Source organism: Psittacula echo (genome assembly GCF_963264785.1).
Source record: "Psittacula echo genome assembly, contig: SCAFFOLD_117, whole genome shotgun sequence".
NCBI classification, from domain to species: Eukaryota; Metazoa; Chordata; class Aves; order Psittaciformes; family Psittacidae; genus Psittacula; species Psittacula echo.
The window spans coordinates 55,698-80,102 of record NW_027664249.1 but is presented as its reverse complement, the minus strand read 5'-3'; the positions used below and the strand labels follow the sequence as shown (position 1 = coordinate 80,102).

The window sequence follows — 24,405 nt, the reverse complement described above, 5'->3', positions numbered from 1 at the left end:
ATAAAGGGGGGGTCCCCATTGGGTGCCCCCCCAATAAAGGTGGGGTTGCAATGGAGTCAATGGGGGTTTATTATGGGGGGGTCCCCATTATAAAGGGGGGTCCCCATTGGGTGCCCCCCCCAATAAAGGTGGGGTTGCAATGGGGTCAATGGGGGTTTATTATGGGGGGGTCCCCATTATAAAGGGGGGTCCCATTGGGTGCCCCCCCCAATAAAGGGGGGGTTGCAATGGAGTCAATGCGGGTTTATTATGGGGGGTCCCCATTATAAAGGGGGGTCCCATTGGGTGCCCCCCCCAATAAAGGGGGGGTTGCAATGGAGTCAATGCGGGTTTATTATGGGGGGTCCCCATTATAAAGGGGGGGTCCCCATTGGGGGGGTTCAGTCGAAGGGGGGGGGGCAGCGCAGCAGCTTCTCGGGGGGGCTGGGGGGGGCCCAAGGGGGGGAGGGGCAGGAGCTGGGCCCCTCCCCCTTCAGCTGTGGGAGAGAAAAAGGGGGGAGCCCCCCCCCATTGAGCCCCATTGAGCCCCCCCAGCCCCATTGATCCCCATTGACCCCCCAGCCCCATTGATCCCCATTAAACACCATTGAGCCCCATCGACCCCCCAGCTCCATTGCCCCCCATTGAAGCCCATTGCCCCCCATTGATCCCCATTGCCCATTGCCCCCCATGGATCCCCATTGATCCCCACTGCCCCCCATTGCCCCCCATTGCTCCCCATTGCCCATTGCCCCCCATTGCCCCCCTTTGATCCCCATTGCCCCCCTTTGATCCCCATTGACCCCCATTGCTCCCCATTGTCCCCCATTGCTCCCCATTGCTCCCCATTGCCCCCCGTTGCCCCCCATTGCTCCCCTTTGCCCCCCATTGCTCCCCATGGCCCTCATTGCCCCCCATTGCCCCCCATTGCCCCCGTACCGGGCTGAAGGAGTCGGGGGGCCCCGGGGCTGCCCCCCCCCTCCGGCGGCGCCTCTTGGGGGGCTCCGGGGGGGGGCTGGGGGGCGCGGGGGGGGGGTTGGGGGGCGGCTCCTTCTCGGGGGGCTCGTTCTCAGCATTGCCGGGGGTGGGGGCGTCCGTGGGGCTGCCCTCGTCCTGGGGGGCAGCGGGGGGGTTAGGGGGCGCCATGGGGCGCTATGGGGCTCTATGGGGTCTCTATGGGTCTCTATAGGCTCTATGGGGCTCTATGGTCTCTATAGGCTCTATGGTCTCTATGGGTCTCTATGGGGCTCTATGGGGTCTCTATCGATCTCTATAGGCTCTATGGGGCTCTACGGTCTCTATGGGTCTCTATGGGCTCTATGGGGTCTCTATGGGTCTCTATGCGTCTCTATGGGCTCTATGGGGCTCTATGCGTCTCTATGGGTCTCTCTCTATGGGTCTCTATGGTCTCTATGGGCTCTATGGGTCTCTATGGTCTCTATGGGTCTCTATGGTCTCTATGGGGCTCTATGGGGCTCTATGGGCTCTATGGGGCTCTATGGGCTCTATGGGCTCTATGGGACTCTATGGGTCTCTATGGGCTCTATGGGCTCTATGGGGCTCTATGGGGCTCTATGGGTCTCTATGGGCTCTATGGGCTCTACGGGGATCTATGGGTCTCTATGGGCTCTATGGGATCTATGGCCTCTATGGGGCTCTATGGTCTCTATGGGTCTCTATGGTCTCTATGGTCTCTATGGTCTCTATGGGTCTCTATGCGTCTCTATGGGTCTCTATGGTCTCTATGGGTCTCTATGCGTCTCTATGGGTCTCTGGGTCTCTATGGGCTCTATGGGCTCTATGGTCTCTATGGGTCTCTATGGGTCTCTATGGTCTCTATGGGTCTCTATGGTCTCTATGCGTCTCTATGGGTCTCTCTCTATGGGTCTCTATGGTCTCTATGGGCTCTATGGGTCTCTATGGTCTCTATGGGTCTCTATGGTCTCTATGGGTCTCTATGGGTCTCTATGGTCTCTATGGGTCTCGTCTCTATGGGTCTCTATGGGTCTCTATGGTCTCTATGGGTCTCTATGGTCTCTATGGTCTCTATGGTCTCTATGGTCTCTATGGGTCTCTATGGTCTCTATGGGTCCCTATGGGTCTCTATGGGTCTCTATGGTCTCTATGGGTCTCTATGGTCTCTATGGGCTCTATGGGTCTCTATGGTCTCTATGGGTCTCTATGGTCTCTATGGTCTCTATGGGTCTCTATGGTCTCTATGGGTCCCTATGGGTCTCTATGGGTCCCCATGGGTCCCAGCCCCACCTGCAGCAGCACTGTGAGCTGCCCCTGCCGGAAGCCGTCCCCGTACGAGTCCAGGACCTTCATGAGGAACCTGCAGGGGGCGCCGTCAGCGACCGCGGTGGGCGTGGCCACGGGAGGCGGTGGGCGTGGCCACGGGAGGCGGTGGGCGTGGCCCCGCCCCGGCCCCGCCCCCCTCTCACCTGCGCTCGCGCTGCAGGCGCCGCGTGACCTGTGTGACCCGGCGGAGGCGCGACAGCGACCAATCATTGACCTGCGGGGGCGGGGCTTGAAGGGGGCGGGGCTTGGAGGGGAGGCAGGGTGGGGGTCCCTGGGGGCGTGGCCTGGAGCAGGGGGCGGAGCCAAGCCTCCCATCCCGGGCCATAGGGGAGCGATTGGGATCTCAAAGGGGAGGAGCTTGGGCTGAAGGGGGCGTGGCCGAAGGGGAAAGGGGGCGCGGCAGGGATAAGGGGGTGGAGCCAACCCTCCCGTCCCATCCAATGGGGGGCGACAGGACCTCAAAGGGGGCGGAGCTTGGGCTTAAGGGGGCGTGTCCAAAGGGGAAGGGGGCGTGGCCATTGTGAGGGGCGTGGCCAAAGGGTAAAGGGGCACTGCATGGGTAAGGGGGCGGAGCCAACCCTCCTGTCCCAGCCAATGGGGGAGCGATTGGGATCTCAACGGGGGTGGAGCTTGGGCTGAAGGGGGCGTGGCCAAACGGTAAAAGGGGGCGCTGCATGGATAAGGGGGCGGAGCCAACCCTCTCATCCGACCCAATGGGGGGGGGGGCCCCATCAGGACCTGAAAGGGGGCGGTGCTTGGGCTGAAGGGGGCGTGTCCAAAGGGGGCGTGTCCTCACCTGCTCGATCTCCCGCACTCTCCTGCCCAGCGCCTGCAGCTTCCTCTGCTCCAGGTCCCGGCGGCGCCGCGCGGCCTCGGCCTCTTCCTCCCCCCCCCCCCCCTCCTCCTCCTCCTCCTCCTCCTCCTCCTCTTCCTCGCCCTCTCCCCCCCCGGCGCCGGCCCCCCCCGCTCTGGCCCCGCCCCCTCGGCGAGGCCCCGCCCCCAGCCCCGCCCCCTCGAACTCCACCTCCAGGATGTGGCCCCCGAAGAGCGGGGGCAGGGCCAGCTCCGAGCCCGGCGCCGAGAACTCCTCGAAGGCCACGTCCGCCATGGGGCTGGGGGGGACGGACCCACTGAGACCCATAGAAACCATGAGAGCCCCATAGAGACCCCTTATAGCCCCATAGAGACCCCTTATAGCCCCATGGAGACCCCTTATAGCCCCATAGAGACCCCTTATAGCCCCATAGAGTCCTGTTATAGTCCCATAGAGTCCTGTTATAGCCCCATAGAGACCCCTTATAGCCCCATAGAGACCCCTTATAGCCCCATAGAGACCCATTATAGCCCCATAGAGACCCATTATAGCCCCATAGAGTCCTGTTATAGCCCCATAGAGTCCTGTTATAGCCCCATAGAGACCCATTATAGCCCCATAGAGACCCATTATAGCCCCATAGAGTCCTGTTATAGCCCCATAGAGTCCTGTTATAGCCCCATAGAGACCCATTATAGCCCCATAGAGACCCATTATAGCCCCATAGAGACCCATTATAGCCCCATAGAGTCCTGTTATAGTCCCATAGAGTCCTGTTATAGCCCCATAGAGTCCTGTTATAGCCCCATAGAGACCCATTATAGCCCCCTAGAGCCCATTACAACCCCATAAAGACCCATTATAGCCCCATAGAGACCCATTATAGCCCCATAGAACCCATGAAAGCCCTATAGAGCCCCATTATAGTCCCATAGAGCCCCATTATAGCCCCATAGACCCCCATTACCCCCCATAGACCCCCATTACCCCCCATAGGCCCCCATTATCCCCTATAGGCCCCCACTGACCCCCATAGGCCCCCATTACCCCCCATAGGCCCCCATTACCTCCCCATAGGCCCCCATAGGCCCCCATTATCCCCTATAGGCCCCCACTGACCCCCATAGGCCCCCATTACCCCCCATAGACCCCCATTATCCCCTATAGGCCCCCACTGACCCCCATAGGCCCCCATTATCCCCTATAGGCCCCCATTACCCCCCATAGGCCCCCATTACCCCCCATAGGCCCCCATTATCCCCTATAGGCCCCCACTGACCCCCATAGGCCCCCATTACCCCCCATAGACCCCCATTACCCCCCATAGGCCCCCATTACCCCCAATAGGCCCCCATTACCCCCCATAGGCCCCCATTGCCCCCCCGCGCCCACCCGCTGCTGACGTCACTCGCTGCGACCACCGGCGGGGCGCGGGCAGCGGCGGCTCCGCGCTGGCGGGGGGGGGGGGGGGGGGGTGGGTGCTGGGCCTCGGCGCGCGGCGATGACGTCACCCGCGGGCGCCCGGAGGGGCGGGGCTGGCGGCGAGGCCGGAAGTGGCGTCACTGAGCGAGCGCCTCCCCCCGGGGCAGGAAGTGACGTCAGTGGCGGCGCGACGGTGCTGGTAGGAGCGGGAGTGTGAGGTAATGGGGCCTATGGGGCGGCTGTGGGGCACAGAGATCAGTTATGGGGCCTATAGGGCGGCTATGGGGCAGCTATGGGGTATAGAGATCAGTTATGGGGCGGCTATGGGGCACAGAGATCAGTTATGGGGCCTATGGGGCGGCTATGGGGTATAGAGATCAGTTATGGGGCCTATGGGGCGGCTATGGGGCACAGAGATCAGTTATGGGGCCTATGGGGCGGCTATGGGGCAGCTATGGGGCACAGAGATCAGTTATGGGGCAGCAATGGGGCACAGAGATCAGTTATGGGGCGGCTATGGGGTATAGAGATCAGTTATGGGGCGGCTATGGGGTGTAGAGATCAGTTATGGGGCCTATGGGGTGGCTATGGGGCAGCTATGGGGTACAGAGATCAGTTATGGGGCGGCTATGGGGTATAGAGATCAGTTATGGGGCAGCAATGGGGCACAGAGATCAGTTATGGGGCGGCTATGGGGTATAGAGATCAGTTATGGGGCCTATGGGGCGGCTATAGGGCGGCTATGGGGCACAGAGATCAGTTATGGGGCGGCTATGGGGTGTAGAGATCAGTTATGGGGCCTATGGGGTGTCTATGGGGCGTCTATGGGGCAGCTATGGGGTGTAGAGATCAGTTATGGGGTGGTTATGGGGTACAGAGATCAGTTATGGGGCCTGTGGGCTGTAGAGATCAGTTATGGGGCAGCTGTAGGACAAAGGTATCAGCTATGGGACAGAGTCATCAGTTATGGGTCTACTCTGTGGTCCTATGGGTCTGCTATGGGTCCCTATGGTCTCTATGGGTCTCTATGGTGCTTATTGTCTCTATGGTCCCTATGTGTCTCTATGGTCTCTATGGATGCCTATGGGTTCCTATAGATCCCTATGGGTCTCTATGTGTCTCTATGGATCTCTATGGGTTGCTATGGTCCCTATGGGTCCCTGTGGGTCCCTATGGGTCTCTATGGGTCTGTATGTCTCTTTATGGGTCTCTGTGTCTCGCTATGGGTCCCTATGGTCCCTATGTCTCTCTATGGGTCTTTCTATGGGTCCCTGTGGGTCTCTATGGGTCCCTATGGGTCTCTCTATGGGTCCCTATGGGTCCCTGTGGGTCTCTATGGGTCCCTATGGGTCTCTCTATGGGTCCCTATGGGTCTCTCCATGGGTCCCTATGGGTCTCTCCATGGGTCCCTATGGGTCTCTATGGGTCCCTATGGTCCCTATGGGTCTCTCTATGGGTCCCTATGGGTCTCTCCATGGGTCCGTATGGGTCTGTATGGGTCCCTATGGTCCCTATGGGTCTCTCTATGGGTCCCTATGGGTCTCTCTATGGGTCCCTATGGGTCTCTATGGGTCCCTATGGGTCCCTATGGGTCTCTCTATGGGTCCCTATAGGTGTCTCTATGGGTCCCTATGGGTCCCTATGGGTCTCTCTATGGGTCCCTATGGGTCCCTATGGGTCCCTATGGGTCTCCATGGGTGCCCACGGCCCCTGTGCCCCCCCCAGGCCATGTCTCTCGCGGACGAGCTCCTGGCGGACCTGGAGGAGGCGGCGGAGGAGGAGGAGGAGGGGGGCGGGGCCGAGGGGGAGGAGCCGCCCATCGAGGAGGTCCGGGAAGAGCCGCCCCCCCCCGGCGCCGAGTCCGTGCGCAGCATCGCCAAGCTGGGGGACAGCCGCGCGGTCAGCGGAGGGGGGCGCCGGAACAGCCGCGGGGCGGGGCCGGACCGGGCCAAAGCGGGGAGTGCGGGGGGGGGGGGTGGAAGGGTCCAAATGGATGGGGGGGGGGAGGCACAAAATGGGCTTAAAATGGGGGGGGGAAAGGAGGCGAAAAATGGGGGTAAAGAGGCGAAAAATGGGGGTAAAGAGGCGAAAAATGGGGGTAAAGAGGCGAAAAATGGGGGTAAAGAGGAGAAAAATGGGGTGGGGGGAGCACGAAATGGGTAAAGAGGCCCAAAATGGGGGAAAAGAGGCAAAAAATGGGGGTAAAGAGGAGAAAAATGGGGTGGGGGGAGCCCGAAATGGGTAAAGAGGCCCAAAATGGGGGAAAAGAGGCAAAAAATGGGGGTAAAGAGGCGAAAAATGGGGGAAAAGAGGCGAAAAATGGGGGTAAAGAGGAGAAAAATGGGGTGGGGGAGCCCAAAATGGGTTAAAGAGGCCCAAAATGGGGGGTGGGGACCCCATAATGGGATGGAAAAGCCCAAAATGGGGGTAAAGAGCCCCAAAATGGAGTGGGGTTCCCCAAAATGGGATGGAACAGCCCAAAATGGGGTGGGGGGGCACCATAATGGGGGTAAAGAGGCCCAAAATGGGGGTGGGGGGACCCAAAAATGGGTTAAAGAGGCCCAAAATGGGGTGGGGGGCCCCTATAATGGGATGGAACAGCCCAAAATGGGGTGGTGGGGACCCCATAATGGGGGTAAAGAGGCACAAAATGGGGTTGGGGGACCCCATAATGGGATGGAACCGCCTAAAATGGGGTGGAGGGACCCCATAATGGGGGTAAAGAGGCACAAAATGGGGGTAAAGAGGCACAAAATGGGGGTAAAGAGCCCCAAAATGGGGTTAGGGGGACCCCATAATGGGATGGAACGGCCCAAAATGGGGTGGGGGGACCCCAAAATGGGTTAAAGAGGCCCAAAATGGGGGTAAAGAGCCCCAAAATGGGGTGGGGGGACCCTATAATGGGATGGAACGGCCCAAAGTGATGCTGGGGGGAGCCCAGCATGGGCGATACCAATCCTGGAATGGGGGGAGGGGCTTGAAATGGGGGGGACCCTAAAAAAAGGGGGGGTGCCCCCCCCAAACACCTCGACCCCCCCTCACCTTCCTTCCCCCCCCCCCAGTTCGCGGAGATCATGGAGCAGATTGAGGAGTACATCAGCAAGCAGCCCAATGCGGCCGAAGGTGGGAGCCCCCCCCCCCATTGAGACCCCCCCATTGGACCCCCCCAATTGGGACCTCCCCATTGGGACCCCCCCCATTGGGATCCCCCCATTGACCTCCCCCTTTGTGCCCCCCCATTGGGATCCCCCCATTGGGACCCCCCCATTGGGGACCCCCCCATTGGGACCCCCCCATTGAGACCCCCCCATTGGGACCTCTCCATTGGGAACCGCCCGTTGGACCCCCCTCCATTGGGCCCCCCCCATTGGACCCCCCCAATTGGGACCCCCCCATTGGGACACCCCCATTGGGATCCCTCCATTGGGAACCCCCCCTTGGATCCCCCCCATCGGACCCCCCCCATTGGGACCCCCCCATTGGGACCCCCCCCATTGAGACCCCCCCATTGGGACCCCCCCTTTGTACCCCCCCATTGGGACCCTCCCATTGAGGACTCCCCCATTGGGATCCCCCATTGGGATCCCCCATTGGGACCCCCCCATTGAGACCCCCCCATTGACCCCCCTCTTTGTGCCCCCCCCAGTTCTGGGCCCGGTGGAGGCGGCCCCCGAGTACCGGGTCATTGTGGACGCCAACAACCTCACCGTGGAGATAGAGAACGAGCTCAGTGCGTGCTATGGGGCGCTATGGGGCACTATGGGGTGCTATGGGGCGCTATGGGGCACTATGGGGCACTATGGGGCGCTATGGGGTGCTATGGGGCACTATGGGGTGCTATGGGGCTCTATGGGGTGCTATGGGGTGCTTTGGGTGCTGTGGGGCACTATGGGGTGCTATGGGGCACTATGGGGTGCTATGGGTGCTGTGGGGCTCTATGGGGTGCTATGGGTGCTATGGAGCTCCATGGGGTGCTATGGGTGCTGTGGGGCACTGTGGGGTGCTATAGGTGCTGTGGGGCACTATGGGGTGCTATAGGTGCTATGGGGCTCTATGGGGTGCCATGGGTGCTATGGGGCTCTATGGGGCGCTATGGGGTGCTATGGGTGCTGTGGGGCGCTATGGGGTGCTATGGGGTGCCATGGGTGCTATGGGGCTCTATGGGGTGCCATGGATGCTATGGGGCTCTATGGGGTGCTATGGGTGCTATGGGGCTCTATGGGGTGCTATGGGGAGCTATGGGGCGCTATGGGGCTGGGGGGGTTAATGGGTGCTATTGGGTGTTAATGGATGTTCCGGGTGTCAGTGGGAGTCATGGGTGTCAGTGGGTGATACGGCTATCAGTGGGTGCTATGGGCGTCAATGTATGCTATGGGGGTGTCAATGGGGGTATCAATGGGTGCTATGGGTGTCAATGGATGCTATGGGGGTGTCAATGGGGGTATCAATGGGTGCTATGGGTGTCAGTGGATGCTATGGGGGTGTCAATGGGGGTATCAATGGGTGCTATGGGTGTCAATGGATGCTATGGGTGTTAATGGATGCTATGGGGGTGTCAATGGGTGCTATGGACTCAAGGGATGCTATGGGTGTCGATGGGTACTATGGGCTCAATGGGTGTCCATGGGGGTGCCGATGGGTGCCATGGGTGTCAATAGGTGCAATGGGTTCAGTGGGGGCTATAGGCTCAATGGGTGTCCATGGGGGTGTCCATGGGTGCCATGGGTGTCAATAGGTGCAATGGGCTCAATGGGGGCTATAGGCTCAATGGGTGTCCATGGGGGTGCCAATGGGTGCCATGGGTGTCAATAGGTGCAATAGGCTCAATGGGGGCTATAGGCTCAATGGGTGTCCATGGAGGTGTCCATGGGTGCCATGGGTGTCAATAGGTGCAATGGGCTCAATGGGTGCCGTAGGCTCAATGGGTGTCCATGGGGGTGCCGATGGGTGCCATGGGTGTCAATAGGTGCAATGGGCTCAATGGGGGCTATAGGCTCAATGGGTGTCCATGGGGGTGTCCATGGGTGCCATGGGTGTCAATAGGTGCAATGGGCTCAATGGGTGCCATAGGCTCAATGGGTGTCCATGGGGGTGCCGATGGGTGCCATGGGTGTCAATAGGTGCAATGGGTTCAGTGGGGGCTATAGGCTCAATGGGTGTCCATGGGGGTGCCAATGGGTGCCATGGGTGTCAATAGGTGCAATGGGCTCAATGGGTGCCATAGGCTCAATGGGTGTCCATGGGGGTGCCGATGGGTGCCATGGGTGTCAATAGGTGCAATGGGCTCAATGGGGGCTATAGGCTCAATGGGTGTCCATGGGGGTGCCGATGGGTGCCATGGGTGTCAATAGGTGCAATGGGCTCAATGGGGGCTATAGGCTCAATGGGTGTCCATGGGGGTGCCGATGGGTGCCATGGGTGTCAATAGGTGCAATGGGCTCAATGGGGGCTATAGGCTCAATGAGTGTCCATGGGGGTGCCGATGGGTGCCATGGGTGTCACCCCCCCTTCCCAGACATCATCCACAAGTTCATCCGGGACAAGTATTCCAAGCGCTTCCCGGAGCTGGAATCCCTCGTTCCCAACGCCCTGGACTACATCCGCACCGTGAAGGTACCATTGACCCCTATGGGGGGGGGGGGGGTTCAGTGCCTCCCCCCTATGGCCTCCAATGGGAGCTCCCTGACATCCCCCCCCCTTTTGCATTGGTTCCTTGCAGGAGCTGGGGAACAGCCTGGATAAGTGCAAGAACAACGAGAACGTGCAGCAGATCCTGACCAACGCCACCATCATGGTGGTGAGCGTGACCGCCTCCACCACCCAGGGGTGAGCACGGGGTGCTGGGCACCCAGCGCGGGGTGCTGAGCACCCATTGGGGCCATTGGGGTGCATTGAAGTGCTCTGGGATGCTGAGCACCCATTGGGAGCCATTGGGATGCTGAGCGCCCATTGGGATGCTGAGCACCCATTGGGGTGCATTGGGATGCTGAGCACCCATTGGGATGCTGAGCACCCATTGGGAGCCATTGGGGTGCATTGAAGTGCTCTGGGATGCTGAGCACCCATTGGGAGCCATTGGGATGCTGAGCACCCATTGGGATGCTGAGCACCCATTGGGAGCCATTGGGATGCATTGAAGTGCTCTGGGATGCTGAGCACCCATTGGGAGCCATTGGGGTGCTGAGCACCCATTGGGATGCTGAGCACCCATTGGGAGCCATTGGGGTGCATTGAAGTGCTCTGGGATGCTGAGCACCCATTGGGAGCCATTGGGATGCTGAGCACCCATTGGGATGCTGAGCATCCATTGGGAGCCATTGGAATGCTGAGCGCCCATTGGGATGCTGAGCGCCCATTGGGATGCTGAGCACCCATTGGGATGCTGAGCACCCATTGGGGTGCATTGGGATGCTGAGCACCCATTGGGATGCTGAGCACCCATTGGGATGCTGAGCACCAATTGGGAGCCATTGGGATGCTGAGCGCCCATTGGGGGACATTGGGGTGATGAGCAGCCATTGGGGTGCATTGGGCTCCCCTAGGGTGCATTGGGGTGCATTAGGGTGCTGAGTGCCCATTGAGGTGCATTGTGATGCTGAGCACCCATTGGGATGCTGAGCACTCATTAGGGTGCTGAGTGCCCATTGGGGTGCATTGTGATGCTGAGCACCCATTGGGATGCTGAGCACTCATTAGGGTGCTGAGTGCCCATTGGGGTGCATTGTGATGCTGAGCACCCATTGGGATGCTGAGCACTCATTAGGGTGCTGAGTGCCCATTGGGGTGCATTGTGATGCTGAGCACCCATTGGGGTGCTGAGTGCCCATTGGGGTGTATTGGAGTTCATTGGGGTGCACTGGGATGCTGAGCACCCATTAGGAGCCATTTGAGTGCATTGGGGTGCTGAGTTCCCATTGGGGTGCTGAGTTCCCATTGTAGTGCATTGAGGTCCATTGGGTTACATTAGGGTGCTGAGCACCCATGGGGGTGCATTAGGGTGCTGGGTGCCCATTGACTGCCAGGGCTCCCCCGGGTCCCTGTGCCCGCCCGCAGGCAGCAGCTCCATTGGGTTGCATTGGCCTGAAGGGCTCCCCCGGGTCCCTGTGCCCGCCCGCAGGCAGCAGCTCCATTGGGTTGCATTGGCCTGAAGGGCTCCCCCGGGTCCCTGTGCCCGCCCGCAGGCAGCAGCTCCATTGGGTTCCATTGGCCTGAAGGGCTCCCCCGGGTCCCTGTGCCCGCCCGCAGGCAGCAACTCCATTGGGTTGCATTGGCCTGAAGGGCTCCCCCGGGTCCCTGTGCCCGCCCGCAGGCAGCAGCTCCATTGGGTTCCATTGGCCTGAAGGGCTCCCCCGGGTCCCTGTGCCCGCCCGCAGGCAGCAGCTCCATTGGGTTCCATTGGCCTGAAGGGCTCCCCCGGGTCCCTGTGCCCGCCCGCAGGCAGCAGCTCCATGGGGTTGCATTGGCCTGAAGGGCTCCCCCGGGTCCCTGTGCCCGCCCGCAGGCAGCAGCTCCATGGGGTTCCATTGGCCTGAAGGGCTCCCCCGGGTCCCTGTGCCCGCCCGCAGGCAGCAGCTCCATTGGGTTGCATTGGCCTGAAGGGCTCCCCCGGGTCCCTGTGCCCGCCCGCAGGCAGCAGCTCCATTGGGTTGCATTGGCCTGAAGGGCTCCCCCGGGTCCCTGTGCCCGCCCGCAGGCAGCAGCTCCATTGGGTTGTATTGGCCTGAAGGGCTCCCCCGGGTCCCTGTGCCCGCCCGCAGGCAGCAGCTCCATTGGGTTGCATTGGCCTGAAGGGCTCCCCCGGGTCCCTGTGCCCGCCCGCAGGCAGCAGCTCCATGGGGTTGCATTGGCCTGAAGGGCTCCCCCGGGTCCCTGTGCCCGCCCGCAGGCCGCAGCTCCATTGGGTTGCATTGGCCTGAAGGGCTCCCCCGGGTCCCTGTGCCCGCCCGCAGGCAGCAGCTCCATTGGGTTGCATTGGCCTGAAGGGCTCCCCCGGGTCCCTGTGCCCGCCCGCAGGCAGCAGCTCCATTGGGTTGCATTGGCCTGAAGGGCTCCCCCGGGTCCCTGTGCCCGCCCGCAGGCAGCAGCTCCATTGGGTTGCATTGGCCTGAAGGGCTCCCCCGGGTCCCTGTGCCCGCCCGCAGGCAGCAGCTCCATTGGGTTGCATTGGCCTGAAGGGCTCCCCCGGGTCCCTGTGCCCGCCCGCAGGCAGCAGCTCCATTGGGTTGCATTGGCCTGAAGGGCTCCCCCGGGTCCCTGTGCCCGCCCGCAGGCAGCAGCTCCATTGGCTTGCATTGGCCTGAAGGGCTCCCCCGGGTCCCTGTGCCTGCCCGCAGGCAGCAGCTCCATTGGGTTGCATTGGCCTGAAGGGCTCCCCCGGGTCCCTGTGCCCGCCCGCAGGCAGCAGCTCCATTGGGTTGCATTGGCCTGAAGGGCTCCCCCGGGTCCCTGTGCCCGCCCGCAGGCAGCAGCTCCATGGGGTTGCATTGGCCTGAAGGGCTCCCCCGGGTCCCTGTGCCCGCCCGCAGGCAGCAGCTCCATGGGGTTGCATTGGCCTGAAGGGCTCCCCCGGGTCCCTGTGCCCGCCCGCAGGCAGCAGCTCTCGGAGCAGGAGCTGGCCTGCATTGAGGAAGCCTGCGACCTGGCGCTGCGGCTCAGCCAGGCCAAGCTCCGCATCTACGAGTACGTGGAGTCCCGCATGTCCTTCATCGCCCCCAACCTCAGCCTCATCGTGGGCGCCTCCACCGCCGCCAAGGTCATGGGTGAGCACCGCGGGGCGCTGTGGGGCTGGGGGGGGAGCAATGGGGCTGGGGGGGAGCAATGGGGCTGGGGGGGAGCAATGGGGCTGGGGGGAGCAATGGGGCTGGGGTCTCTCTATAGGTCTCTATGGGTCTCTATGGGGCTCTGTGGGTCTTTATGGGCTCTATGGGGTCTCTATGGTCTCTATGGGGCTCTATGGGTCTTTATGGGCTCTATGGGGTCTCTATAGTCTCTATGAGTCTCTCTCTATGGTCTCTATGGGTCTCTATGGTCTCTATGGGTCTCTATGGGTCTCTATGGTCTCTATGGTCTCTATGGGTCTCTCTCTATGGGCTCTATGGGCTCTATATGGGTCTCTATGGTCTCTATGGTCTCTATGGTTCTCTCTCTATGGTCTCTATGGGTCTCTATGGGTCTCTATGGGTCTCTATGGTCTCTATGGGTCTCTATGGTCTCTATGGTCTCTATGGTCTCTATGGGTCTCAATGGTGTCTATGGGCTCTATGGTCTCTATGGTCTCTAGGGGTCTCTATGGGTCTCTATGGTCTCTATGGTCTCTATGGGTCTCTTTCTATGGGCTCTATGGGCTCTATATGGGTCTCTATGGTCTCTATGGTCTCTATGGTTCTCTCTCTATGGTCTCTATGGGTCTCTATGGGTCTCTATGGGTCTCTATGGGTCTCTATGGTCTCTATGGGTCTCTATGGTCTCTATGGTCTCTATGGGTCTCAATGGTGTCTATGGGCTCTATGATCTCTATGGTCTCTATGGTCTCTATGGGTCTCAATGGTGTCTATGGGCTCTATGGTCTCTATGGGTCTCTATGGGTCTCTATGGGTCTCTATGGTCTCTATGGTCTCTATGGTCTCTATGGGTCTCTATGGGTCTCTACGGTCTCTATGGGTCTCTATGGTCTCTATGGGTCTCTATGGTCTCTATGGTCTCTATGGTCTCTATGGTCTCTATGGGTCTCTATGGTCTCTATGGGTCTCTCTCTATGGGTCTCTATGGGCTCTATGGTCTCTATGGGCTCTATGGTCTCTATGGGCTCTATGGGTCTCTCTCTATGGTCTCTATGGTCTCTATGGGGCTCTATGGGTCTCTATGGTCTCTATGGTCTCTATGGTCTCTATGGGTCTCTATGGGTCTCTATGGTCTCTATGGTCTCTATGGTCTCTATGGCCTCTATGGGTCTCTATGGTCTCTATGGTCTCTATGGGTCCCTATGGGTCTCTATGGGGTCTCTATGGGTCTCTATGGGTCTCTATGGGTCTCTATGGTCCCTATGGGTCCCTATGGGTCTCTATGGGTCCCTATGGGTCTCTATGGGTCTCTATGGTCTCTATGGGTCTCTATGGGTCTCTATGGTCCCTATGGGTCTCTATGGTCTCTATGGTCTCTATGGGCTCTATGGGTCTCTATGGGCTCTATGGTCTCTATGGTCTCTATGGGTCTCTATGGTCTCTATGGTTTCTATGGTCTCTATGGTCTCTATGCTCTCTATGGGTCTCTATGCTCTCTATGGGTCTCTGTGGTCTCTCTGGTCCCCTGCAGGCGTTGCCGGGGGCCTGACCCCCCTCTCCAAGCTCCCTGCCTGCAATGTTCTGCTCCTGGGGGCCCAGCGCCGCTCCCTCTCCGGCTTCTCCAGCACCGCGGCGCTGCCCCACACCGGCTTCGTCTTCCACAGCGACATCGTCCAGTCCCTGCCCCCCGTGAGTCAGGGTGGGGCTATGGGGCGGGGCTATGGGGTGGGGTTATGGGGGGGGCTGTGGGGCGGGGCTATGGGGGGGGCTATGGGGTGGGGCTATGGGGTGGGGTTATGGAGTGGGGTTATGGGGCGGGGCTATGGCACGGGGTTATTGGGTGGGGCTATGGGGCGGGGCTATGGGGTGGGGCTATGGGGTGAGGCTCTGGGGCAGGGTTATGGCGCGGGGTTATTGGGTGGGGCTATGGGGCGGGGCTATGGGGTGGGGTTATGGGGCGGGGTTATGGGGTGGGGCTATGGGGCGGGGCTATTGGGGGTATGGGGTGGGGTTATGGGGCGGGGCTATGGGGTGGGGCTATGGGGTGGGGCTATGGGGCGGGGCTATGGGGCGGGGCTATGGGGTGAGGCTCTGGGGCGGGGTTATGGGGTGGGGCTATGGGGCGGGGTTATTGGGTGGGGCTATGGGGCGGGGTTATAGGGCAGGGTTATGGGGTGGGGCTATGGGGCAGCGCCTGGGCTATGGGGCAGGTCTATGGGGTGGAGCCGGGCCTATGGGGCAGCACCTTGCTATGGGGCAGCCCCACATCCCTGCCCCACAGGACCTGCGCAGGAAAGCGGCCCGGCTCGTGGCGGCCAAGTGCACGCTGGCGGCCAGAGTGGACAGCTTCCATGAGAGCCCTGATGGCAAGGTCAGAGCCCTCTGCATCCCCATGGAGCATCCCCATGGAGCATTCCTATGGAGCATCCCATCCCCATCCCCATCCCCATCCCATCCCCATCCCCATCCCCATCCCCATCCCATCCCCATCCCCATCCCCATCCCATCCCCATCCCCATCCCCATCCCCATCCCATCCCCATCCCCATCCCCATCCCCATCCCCATCCCATCCCCATCCCCATCCCCATCCCCATCCCCATCCCCATCCCATCCCATCCCATCCCATCCCCATCCCCATCCCCATCCCCATCCCCATCCCCATCCCATCCCCATCCCCATCCCCATCCCATCCCATCCCCATCCCATCCCATCCCATCCCCATCCCCATCCCCATCCCATCCCCATCCCATCCCCATCCCCATCCCATCCCATCCCCATCCCCATCCCATCCCCATCCCATCCCCATCCCCATCCCATCCCCATCCCATCCCCATCCCCATCCCATCCCCATCCCATCCCCATCCCATCCCCATCCCATCCCCATCCCATCCCCATCCCCATCCCATCCCCATCCCCATCCCCATCCCCATCCCCATCCCCATCCCCATCCCCATCCCCATCCCATCCCATCCCCATCCCCATCCCCATCCCATCCCATCCCCATCCCCATCCCCATCCCCATCCCATCCCATCCCCATCCCCATCCCCATCCCCATCCCCATCCCATCCCCATCCCCATCCCCATCCCATCCCCATCCCATCCCCATCCCCATCCCCATCCCCATCCCCATCCCATCCCCATCCCCATCCCCATCCCCATCCCATCCCCATCCCCATCCCCATCCCCATCCCCATCCCCATCCCATCCCATCCCCATCCCATCCCCATCCCATCCCCATCCCCATCCCCATCCCCATCCCCATCCCCATCCCATCCCCATCCCATCCCCTTCCCCATCCCATCCCCTTCCCATCCCCATCCCCATCCCCATCCCATCCCCATCCCATCCCATCCCCATCCCCATCCCATCCCCATCCCATCCCCATCCCCATCCCATCCCCATCCCCATCCCCATCCCATCCCCATCCCCATCCCCATCCCCATCCCATCCCCATCCCCATCCCCATCCCCATCCCATCCCCATCCCATCCCCATCCCCATCCCCATCCCCATCCCCATCCCATCCCCATCCCATCCCCATCCCCATCCCATCCCCATCCCCATCCCATCCCATCCCCATCCCATCCCCTTCCCCATCCCCATCCCATCCCCATCCCCATCCCCATCCCCATCCCATCCCCATCCCCATCCCATCCCCATCCCATCCCCATCCCATCCCCATCCCCATCCCATCCCCATCCCCATCCCCATCCCATCCCCATCCCATCCCCATCCCCATCCCATCCCCATCCCATCCCCATCCCATCCCCATCCCCATCCCATCCCCATCCCATCCCCATCCCCATCCCCATCCCATCCCATCCCCATCCCCATCCCATCCCCATCCCATCCCCATCCCCATCCCCATCCCCATCCCCATCCCATCCCCATCCCCATCCCCATCCCCATCCCATCCCCATCCCCATCCCCATCCCATCCCCATCCCATCCCCATCCCCATCCCCATCCCCATCCCCATCCCCATCCCCATCCCCATCCCCATCCCCATCCCCATCCCCATCCCATCCCCATCCCATCCCCATCCCCATCCCATCCCATCCCCATCCCCATCCCATCCCCATCCCATCCCCATCCCCATCCCCATCCCATCCCCATCCCCATCCCCATCCCATCCCCATCCCATCCCATCCCCATCCCCATCCCATCCCCATCCCATCCCCATCCCCATCCCATCCCCATCCCCATCCCCATCCCATCCCCATCCCCATCCCATCCCCATCCCCATCCCATCCCCATCCCCATCCCATCCCCATCCCCATCCCCATCCCCATCCCCATCCCATCCCCATCCCCATCCCCATCCCCATCCCATCCCCATCCCATCCCCATCCCATCCCCATCCCATCCCCATCCCCATCCCCATCCCCATCCCATCCCATCCCCATCCCCATCCCATTCCCGATCCCATTCCAGGTTGGATTCGAGCTCAAGGAGGAGATCGAGCGCAAGTTTGACAAGTGGCAGGAGCCCCCCCCAGTCAAGCAGGTGAAGCCGCTGCCGGCCCCGCTTGACGGCCAGAGGAAGAAGAGGGGCGGGCGCAGGTGGGGATCTATGGGGCAGCCCCATGGGGTCTATGGGGCAGGTCTAAGGGCGTCTCAGAGCATCCCTATGGGGTCTATCGGGCGGTTCTATGGGGGTCACGGAGCATCCCTATGGGGTCTATGGGGCAGGTCTATGGGGGGTCTTTGGGGCAGCTCTATGGGGTCTATGAGGGGCCTGTGGGGCATTGCTGTGGGTCCCATTGATCCCTATGGATCCCGTTCATCCGTACAGGTCCCATTGATCCCTACGGGTCCCATTGATCCCTATGGATCCCATTGATGCCTATGGCTCCCATTGATCCCTATGGATCCCATTGATGCCTATGGCTCCCATTGATCCCTATGGATCCCATTGATGCCTATGGCTCCCATTGATCCCTATGGGTCCCATTGATCCCTATGGGTCCCATTGATCCCTATGGATCCCATTGATGCCTATGGCTCCCATTGATCCCTATGGATCCCATTGATGCCTATGGATCCCATTGATCCCTATGGCTCCCATTGATGCCTATGGCTCCCATTGATCCCTATGGCTCCCATTGATGCCTATGGATCCCACTGATCCCTTTGAGCTCCATTGATTTCTATGGATCCCATTGATCCCTATGGATCCCATTGATCCCTATGGCCGGGGGGGGCAGGTACCGGAAGATGAAGGAGCGGCTGGGGCTGACGGAGATCCGGAAGCAGGCCAATAGGATGAGCTTCGGGGAGGTGAGAGGGGTCATTTGGGCTCATTAATGGGCTATTAATTAGCTATTAATGAGGCATTAAGGGGGTATTAATGAGTTATTAATGAGCTGTTAGTGAGGTGTTATTATTAAGTTATAATGAGCTATTAATAGGGTAACAATGAGGTATTTAGGAGTTACTGGGTTATTTATGAGCTATTAATGAAATAATAATAAGGTATTCATGAGTTATAGGGTTATTTATTAATGAGCTATTGTTTGATATTAATAGGCTATTTTGATCTATTAGCGTTATTAATGAGCTACTAGTGGGCTGTTTTGATATACTCGGGGTTATTAATGAGCTGTTAGCGGGTTATTAACGAGTCATTGCAGGGTCATTAAGGGGTTAGTATTACCTATTGACTGCTATTAATGGGGTATTTTGCTCTGTTACAGGTTATTAATGAGCCTTTATAGGGTCATTAAGGGGTTATTAGAGAGCTATTAATGTCTATTAATTGGCTATTTTATTGTATTAAGGGTTATTAATGAGCTATTAAATACTGTTAATGGGGTATTTTTATCTATTACGGGCTATTGATGAGCTATTAATTGCTACTAATGGGCTATTTTGCTCTATTGGGGTTATTAGTGAGCTATTAATTGCTAGTAATCGGCTATTTCGCTCTATTAGGGTTATCAATGAGCTATTAATGGGTTATTAACGGCCTATTAAGGGGTTATTGATGACCTATTAATGGGTTATTAACGAGCCGTTATGGGGTTATTAACGAGGCGCTATTAACGATGTGTTAATCGCAGATCGAGGAGGACGCGTACCAGGAGGACCTGGGCTTCAGCCTGGGCCACTTGGGCAAGGCCGGGAGCGGGCGCGTGCGGCAGACCCAGGTCAACGAGGCCACCAAGGCCCGGATCTCCAAGACCCTGCAGGTGCGCTGCTAATTAACCCTAATTAACGCTAATTAACACTTAATTAACGCTTAATTAGCTGATTATTAGCAACTAATTAACTGAAATTAACACCTAACATGTAATTAACGCTAATTAACACTTAATTAACGCTTAATTAACCAATTGTTAGTAACTAATTAACTGAAATTAACACCTAACATGTAATTAACGCTAATTAACACTTAACTAGCGCTTTATTCATCGATAATTAGTAACTTAATAAATTAATTCACTAATTAACACCTAATTAACGTGTAAGTAATGTTAGTTAACAACTAAAGCTTAATTAACCAATAATTAGTAACTAATTAACTGAAATTAACACCTAATTAACATCCAATTAATGCTAATTAATATCAATTAACATGTAATTAACAATTATTAATCTATGTGTAACTCGACTAATAAACCGAAATTATCACCTAATTAATATGTAATTAGTGCCCATTAACGTCAACACCTAACGCATTTCTTAATTAACTTGTATTTGTAAAATCTTTAATGCTCATGAATGTTAATAAATTTAATTAATACATAATTAACGCCAATTAATCTCAAAACTTAATAGTTAATTAACACTAATCAAGTCAAACGTACACTTAATACTTAATTAACACCTAAGTACTTAATTAACCCTAATTAACACGTGATATACCCCAATTAACTCCTAAGTAATCTCTAGTTAACCTCTAATTACAACTAATTACGAATAGTTAAGCTCTAATCAACCCTAATTATTTCTTAATTAAACCTAATTAGATGCTAATCAATTCCTAATAAATTCCTTATTAAGCCTAAATGTTCTTCTAATTAAGCACCCTATGCCCAATTGCATGTAATTAACCTCAAATCACCCCAATGGACTCACTAATTAGCTCTAATTCCTCTTTATTAGCCTTAATAATCCCTTTATTAATCCTAATTAAACCCTAATAAACGCCTAATTCCCGCTACTTAACTTTAAGTAATCTCTAATTAACCTCTAATTATGTCTAATTAATTTTTTATTAACCCTAATGATCTGTTAATTAACCCTAATTAGATGCTAATTAACCCTAATTGTCCCTCTAATTATGCACTCCATCCCCAATTACCTATAATTAACCTCAAATCACCCCAATTCAGGCACTAATTAACCTTAATTCCTTTTAATTAGCCCTAATAATCCATTTATTAATCCTAATAAACCTTTATTAATCAGTAATAAACCCTTAATTAGGCATTATCAACCTTTATTACTCCTATCCATACCTGTAATTACACCTCATTAGACCCTCATTACCCCCTAATTAGCCCCTAATTAGCACTAATGAGCCCTAATTGCCCCCCAGCGCACGCTGCAGAAGCAGAGCATGGTCTATGGGGGCAAATCCACCATCAGGGACCGCTCCTCGGGCACTGCCTCCAGCGTCGCCTTCACCCCCCTGCAGGTGCGGCTATGGGGGGGCTATGGGGGCTATAGGGGCTGTAGGGGCTATAGGGGCTATGGGGCTATGGGGGCTGTAGGGGCTATGGGGGCTATAGGGGCTATGGGGGCTATAGGGGCTGTAGGGGCTATGGGGGCTGTAGGGGCTATGGGGGCTATAGGGGCTATGGGGGCTATAGGGGCTATGGGGCTATGGGGGCTGTAGGGGCTATGGGGGCTATAGGGGCTATGGGGGCTATAGGGGCTGTAGGGGCTATGGGGGCTGTAGGGGCTATGGGGGCTATGGGGGCTATAGGGGCTATGGGGGCTATAGGGGCTGTAGGGGCTATGGGGGCTGTAGGGGCTATGGGGGCTATAGGGGCTATGGGGGCTGTAGGGGCTATGGGGGCTGTAGGGGCTATGGGGTCTATGGGGTCTATGGGGGCTGTAGGGGCTATGGGGGCTATGGGGTCTATGGGGGCTATAGGGCTATGGGGGCTATAGGGGCTATGGGGTCTATGGGGGCTGTAGGGGCTATGGGGGCTATAGGGGCTATGGGGTCTATGGGGTCTATGGGGGCTATAGGGGCTATGGGGTCTATGGGGGCTATAGGGGCTATGGGGGCTATGGGGGCTATAGGGGCTATAGGGGCTATGGGGGCTATGGGGGCTATAGGGGCTATGGGGGCTGTAGGGGCTATGGGGTCTATGGGGTCTATGGGGGCTGTAGGGGCTATGGGGTCTATGGGGGCTATGGGGGCTATGGGGTTTATGGGGGCTATAGGGGCTATGGGGGCTATAGGGGCTATGGGGTCTATGGGGGCTGTAGGGGCTATGGGGGCTATAGGGGCTATGGGGGCTATAGGGGCTATGGGGGCTATAGGGGCTATGGGGGCTATGGGACTATGGGGGCTATAGGGGCTATGGGGGCTGTAGGGGCTATGGGGTCTATGGAGGCTGTAGGGGCTATGGGGGCTATAGGGGCTATGGGGGCTATAGGGGATATGGGGGCTATGGGGACTATGGGGGCTATAGGGGCTATGGGGGCTATGGGGCTATGAGGACTATGGGGGCTATAGGGGCTATGGGGGCTGTAGGGGCTATGGGAGGCTATAGGGGTTTATAGGGGGCTATAGAGGGGTTATAGGGAGGTTATGGGGGGGTATAGGGAGGCTTTAAAGGGGTCTTGGGGGTATTTAAGGCTGCTTTTAGGTATTCCAGCCCATTTCGGGTCCATTCCAGCCCATTTTGGGTCCATTCCAGCCCCTTTTGGGTCCATTCCAGCCCATTTCGGGTCCATTCCAGCCCATTCCGGGTCCATTCCAGCCCCTTTTGGGTCCATTCCAGCCCATTTCGGGTCCATTCCAGCCCATTTCGGGTCCATTCCAGCCCATTCCGGGTCCATTCCAGCCCCCTTTCGTGTCCATTCCAGCCCCTTTCGTGTCCATTCCAGCCCATTTCGGGTCCATTCCAGCCCCTTTTGGGTCCATTCCAGCCCATTCCGGGTCCATTCCATCCCATTTTGGGTCCGTTCCGCTCCGTCCCGGTGCCGTTGACGCCCGGTCCCGCCTCTCTGTCGCCCCCTGCAGGGCCTGGAGATCGTGAACCCGCAGGCGGCCGAGAAGAAGGTGGCGGAGGCTGCGCAGAAATACTTCTGCAGCCGGGCCGAGTTCTGCCGGGTGCGCAGCGAGCGGGCCGGGGTCCTCAGCACCCCCTGAGCCCCCCCCTCCGCCCCAAATGGACTCTTCCAACCCCCCCATCCCAATGGATCCTTCCAAACCCGGGTGCGGAACGAGCAGGGGGGGTCCTCAGCGCCCCCTGACCCCCCCTCCTCCCCAGATGGACTCTTCCAAACCCCCCTCTCCCCATCCCAATGGACCCTTCCAATTCCCCCCCCCCCCCCCAATGGATCCTCCCAATCCCGGGTGCGCAGCGAGCGGGCCGGGGTCCTCAGCACCCCCTGAGCCCCCCTCCGCCCCAAATGGACGCTTCCAGACCCCCCCCCCAAATGGATCCTTCCAAACCCGGGAGCGGAACGAGCAGGGGGGGTCCTCAGCACCCCCGACCCCCCCCCTCCGCCCCAAATGGACTCTTCCAAACCCTCGCCCATCCCAATGGACCCTTCCAAACACCCCCCTCCCCAAATGGACTCTTCCAAACCACCCCCCCAATGGACACTTCCAAACCCTCTCCCATCCCAATGGACGCTTCCAACCCCCCCATCCCAATGGAACCTCCCAATCCCGGGTGCGGAACGAGCGGGGGGGGGGGCCCAGCACCCCCAACCCCCCCCCTTCCCAAATGGACTCTTCCAACCCCCCCCATCCCAATGGATTCTCCCAACCCCGGCCCCTTCTTTATACAGCACCCATTGGGTTCCTATGGAGTGGATGCGGCTGCGATGGGGGGGGATTGGGATGCAGGGATTTGGGGGGGGGGGGCTGTGGGGGGTATGGGGGTACCAATGGGGTCTATGGGGCATCCCTATGGGGGTCTATGGGGGTCCTGAGCATCCCTATGGGGGTCTATGGGGGTCCTGAGCATCCCTATAGGGGGCTATGGGGCATCACTATGAGGTTCTATAGGGGTCTTGAGCATCCCTATGGGGTCTGTGAGGGTCCCTGAACATCCCTATGGGGGTCTATGGAGCATCCCTATGGGGGTCTATGGGGCATCCCCATAGGGGTCTATGGGGCATCCCTATGGGGGTCTATGGGGCATCCCTATAGGGGTCTATGGGGGTCCCTGAGCATCCCTATGGGGGTCTATGGAGCATCCGTATGGGGGTCTATGGGGCATCCCTATAGGGTTCTATAGGGGTCTTGAGCATCCCTATGGGGTCTATGGGGGTCCCTGAGCATCCCTATGGGGGTCTATGGAGCATCCCTATAGGGGTCTATGGGGCATCCCTATGAGGGTCTATGGGGCATCCCTATAGGGTTCTATAGGGGTCTTGAGCATCCCTATGGGGTCTATGGGGGTCCCTGAACATCCCTATGGGGGTATATGGAGCATCCCTATGGAGGTCTATGGGGCATCCCTATAGGGGTCTGTGGGGGTCCTGAGCATCCCTATAGGGGTCTATGGGGGTGTCCTGGGTACCCCTATGGGGGGTCCCTATGGGGTCTATGGGGGTCCCTGAACATCCCTATGGGGGTATATGGAGCATCCCTATGGGGGTCTATGGGGCATCCCTATGGGGGTCTATGGGGGTGTCCTGGGTACCCCTATGGGTGGGTCCCTATGGGGGTCCCTGAGCCCGTTGTTGTCAATGGACCCCCCCGCGGGGGCGGGACCTCGGCGGCGTTCTCGCTTGCTATTGGCTGCCTGGGCTCGCTGAGCTGGCCACGCCTCCTTGCGTGAGCCCGGCGCCTATTGGGCGGCCGGCGCCGAGCCTCAGCCAATCGGAGAGGCGGGACGCGGTTGGCCCAGCCCCTCCCGCTTGGGCGCTGAGCGTCCAATAGCATGCAGCCCCGCCCACCGCGGCTGAGCCAA

At 58.5% G+C, this 24,405-nt stretch overlaps 2 protein-coding genes across 2 annotated transcripts; one reads left to right on the top strand and one right to left on the bottom strand.

Moving 5' to 3' along the window:
- Positions 1 to 108: 108 nt before the first annotated feature.
- Positions 109 to 4,560, bottom strand: TFPT (TCF3 fusion partner). Its single transcript, XM_080639804.1, has 6 exons — positions 4,487 to 4,560; positions 3,077 to 3,392; positions 2,424 to 2,494; positions 2,245 to 2,314; positions 919 to 1,092; positions 109 to 476 (listed from the first exon to the last, which is right to left on the bottom strand). Exons 2-6 carry the CDS (start codon positions 3,386 to 3,388, stop codon positions 381 to 383), a joined length of 723 nt encoding a protein of 240 aa, XP_080495930.1. The 5' UTR covers positions 3,389 to 3,392; positions 4,487 to 4,560; the 3' UTR covers positions 109 to 380.
- Positions 4,561 to 4,677: 117 nt separating this feature from the next.
- On the top strand, positions 4,678 to 23,292 carry PRPF31 (pre-mRNA processing factor 31). The gene is made up of 14 exons (XM_080639807.1): positions 4,678 to 4,734; positions 6,242 to 6,415; positions 7,579 to 7,639; positions 8,163 to 8,246; positions 10,032 to 10,129; positions 10,236 to 10,342; positions 13,106 to 13,275; positions 14,828 to 14,985; positions 15,578 to 15,667; positions 17,730 to 17,857; positions 18,502 to 18,574; positions 19,357 to 19,485; positions 20,838 to 20,936; positions 22,500 to 23,292. Exons 2-14 carry the CDS (start codon positions 6,245 to 6,247, stop codon positions 22,626 to 22,628), a joined length of 1,497 nt encoding a protein of 498 aa, XP_080495933.1. The 5' UTR covers positions 4,678 to 4,734; positions 6,242 to 6,244; the 3' UTR covers positions 22,629 to 23,292.
- The last annotated feature ends 1,113 nt before the right edge of the window (positions 23,293 to 24,405 follow it).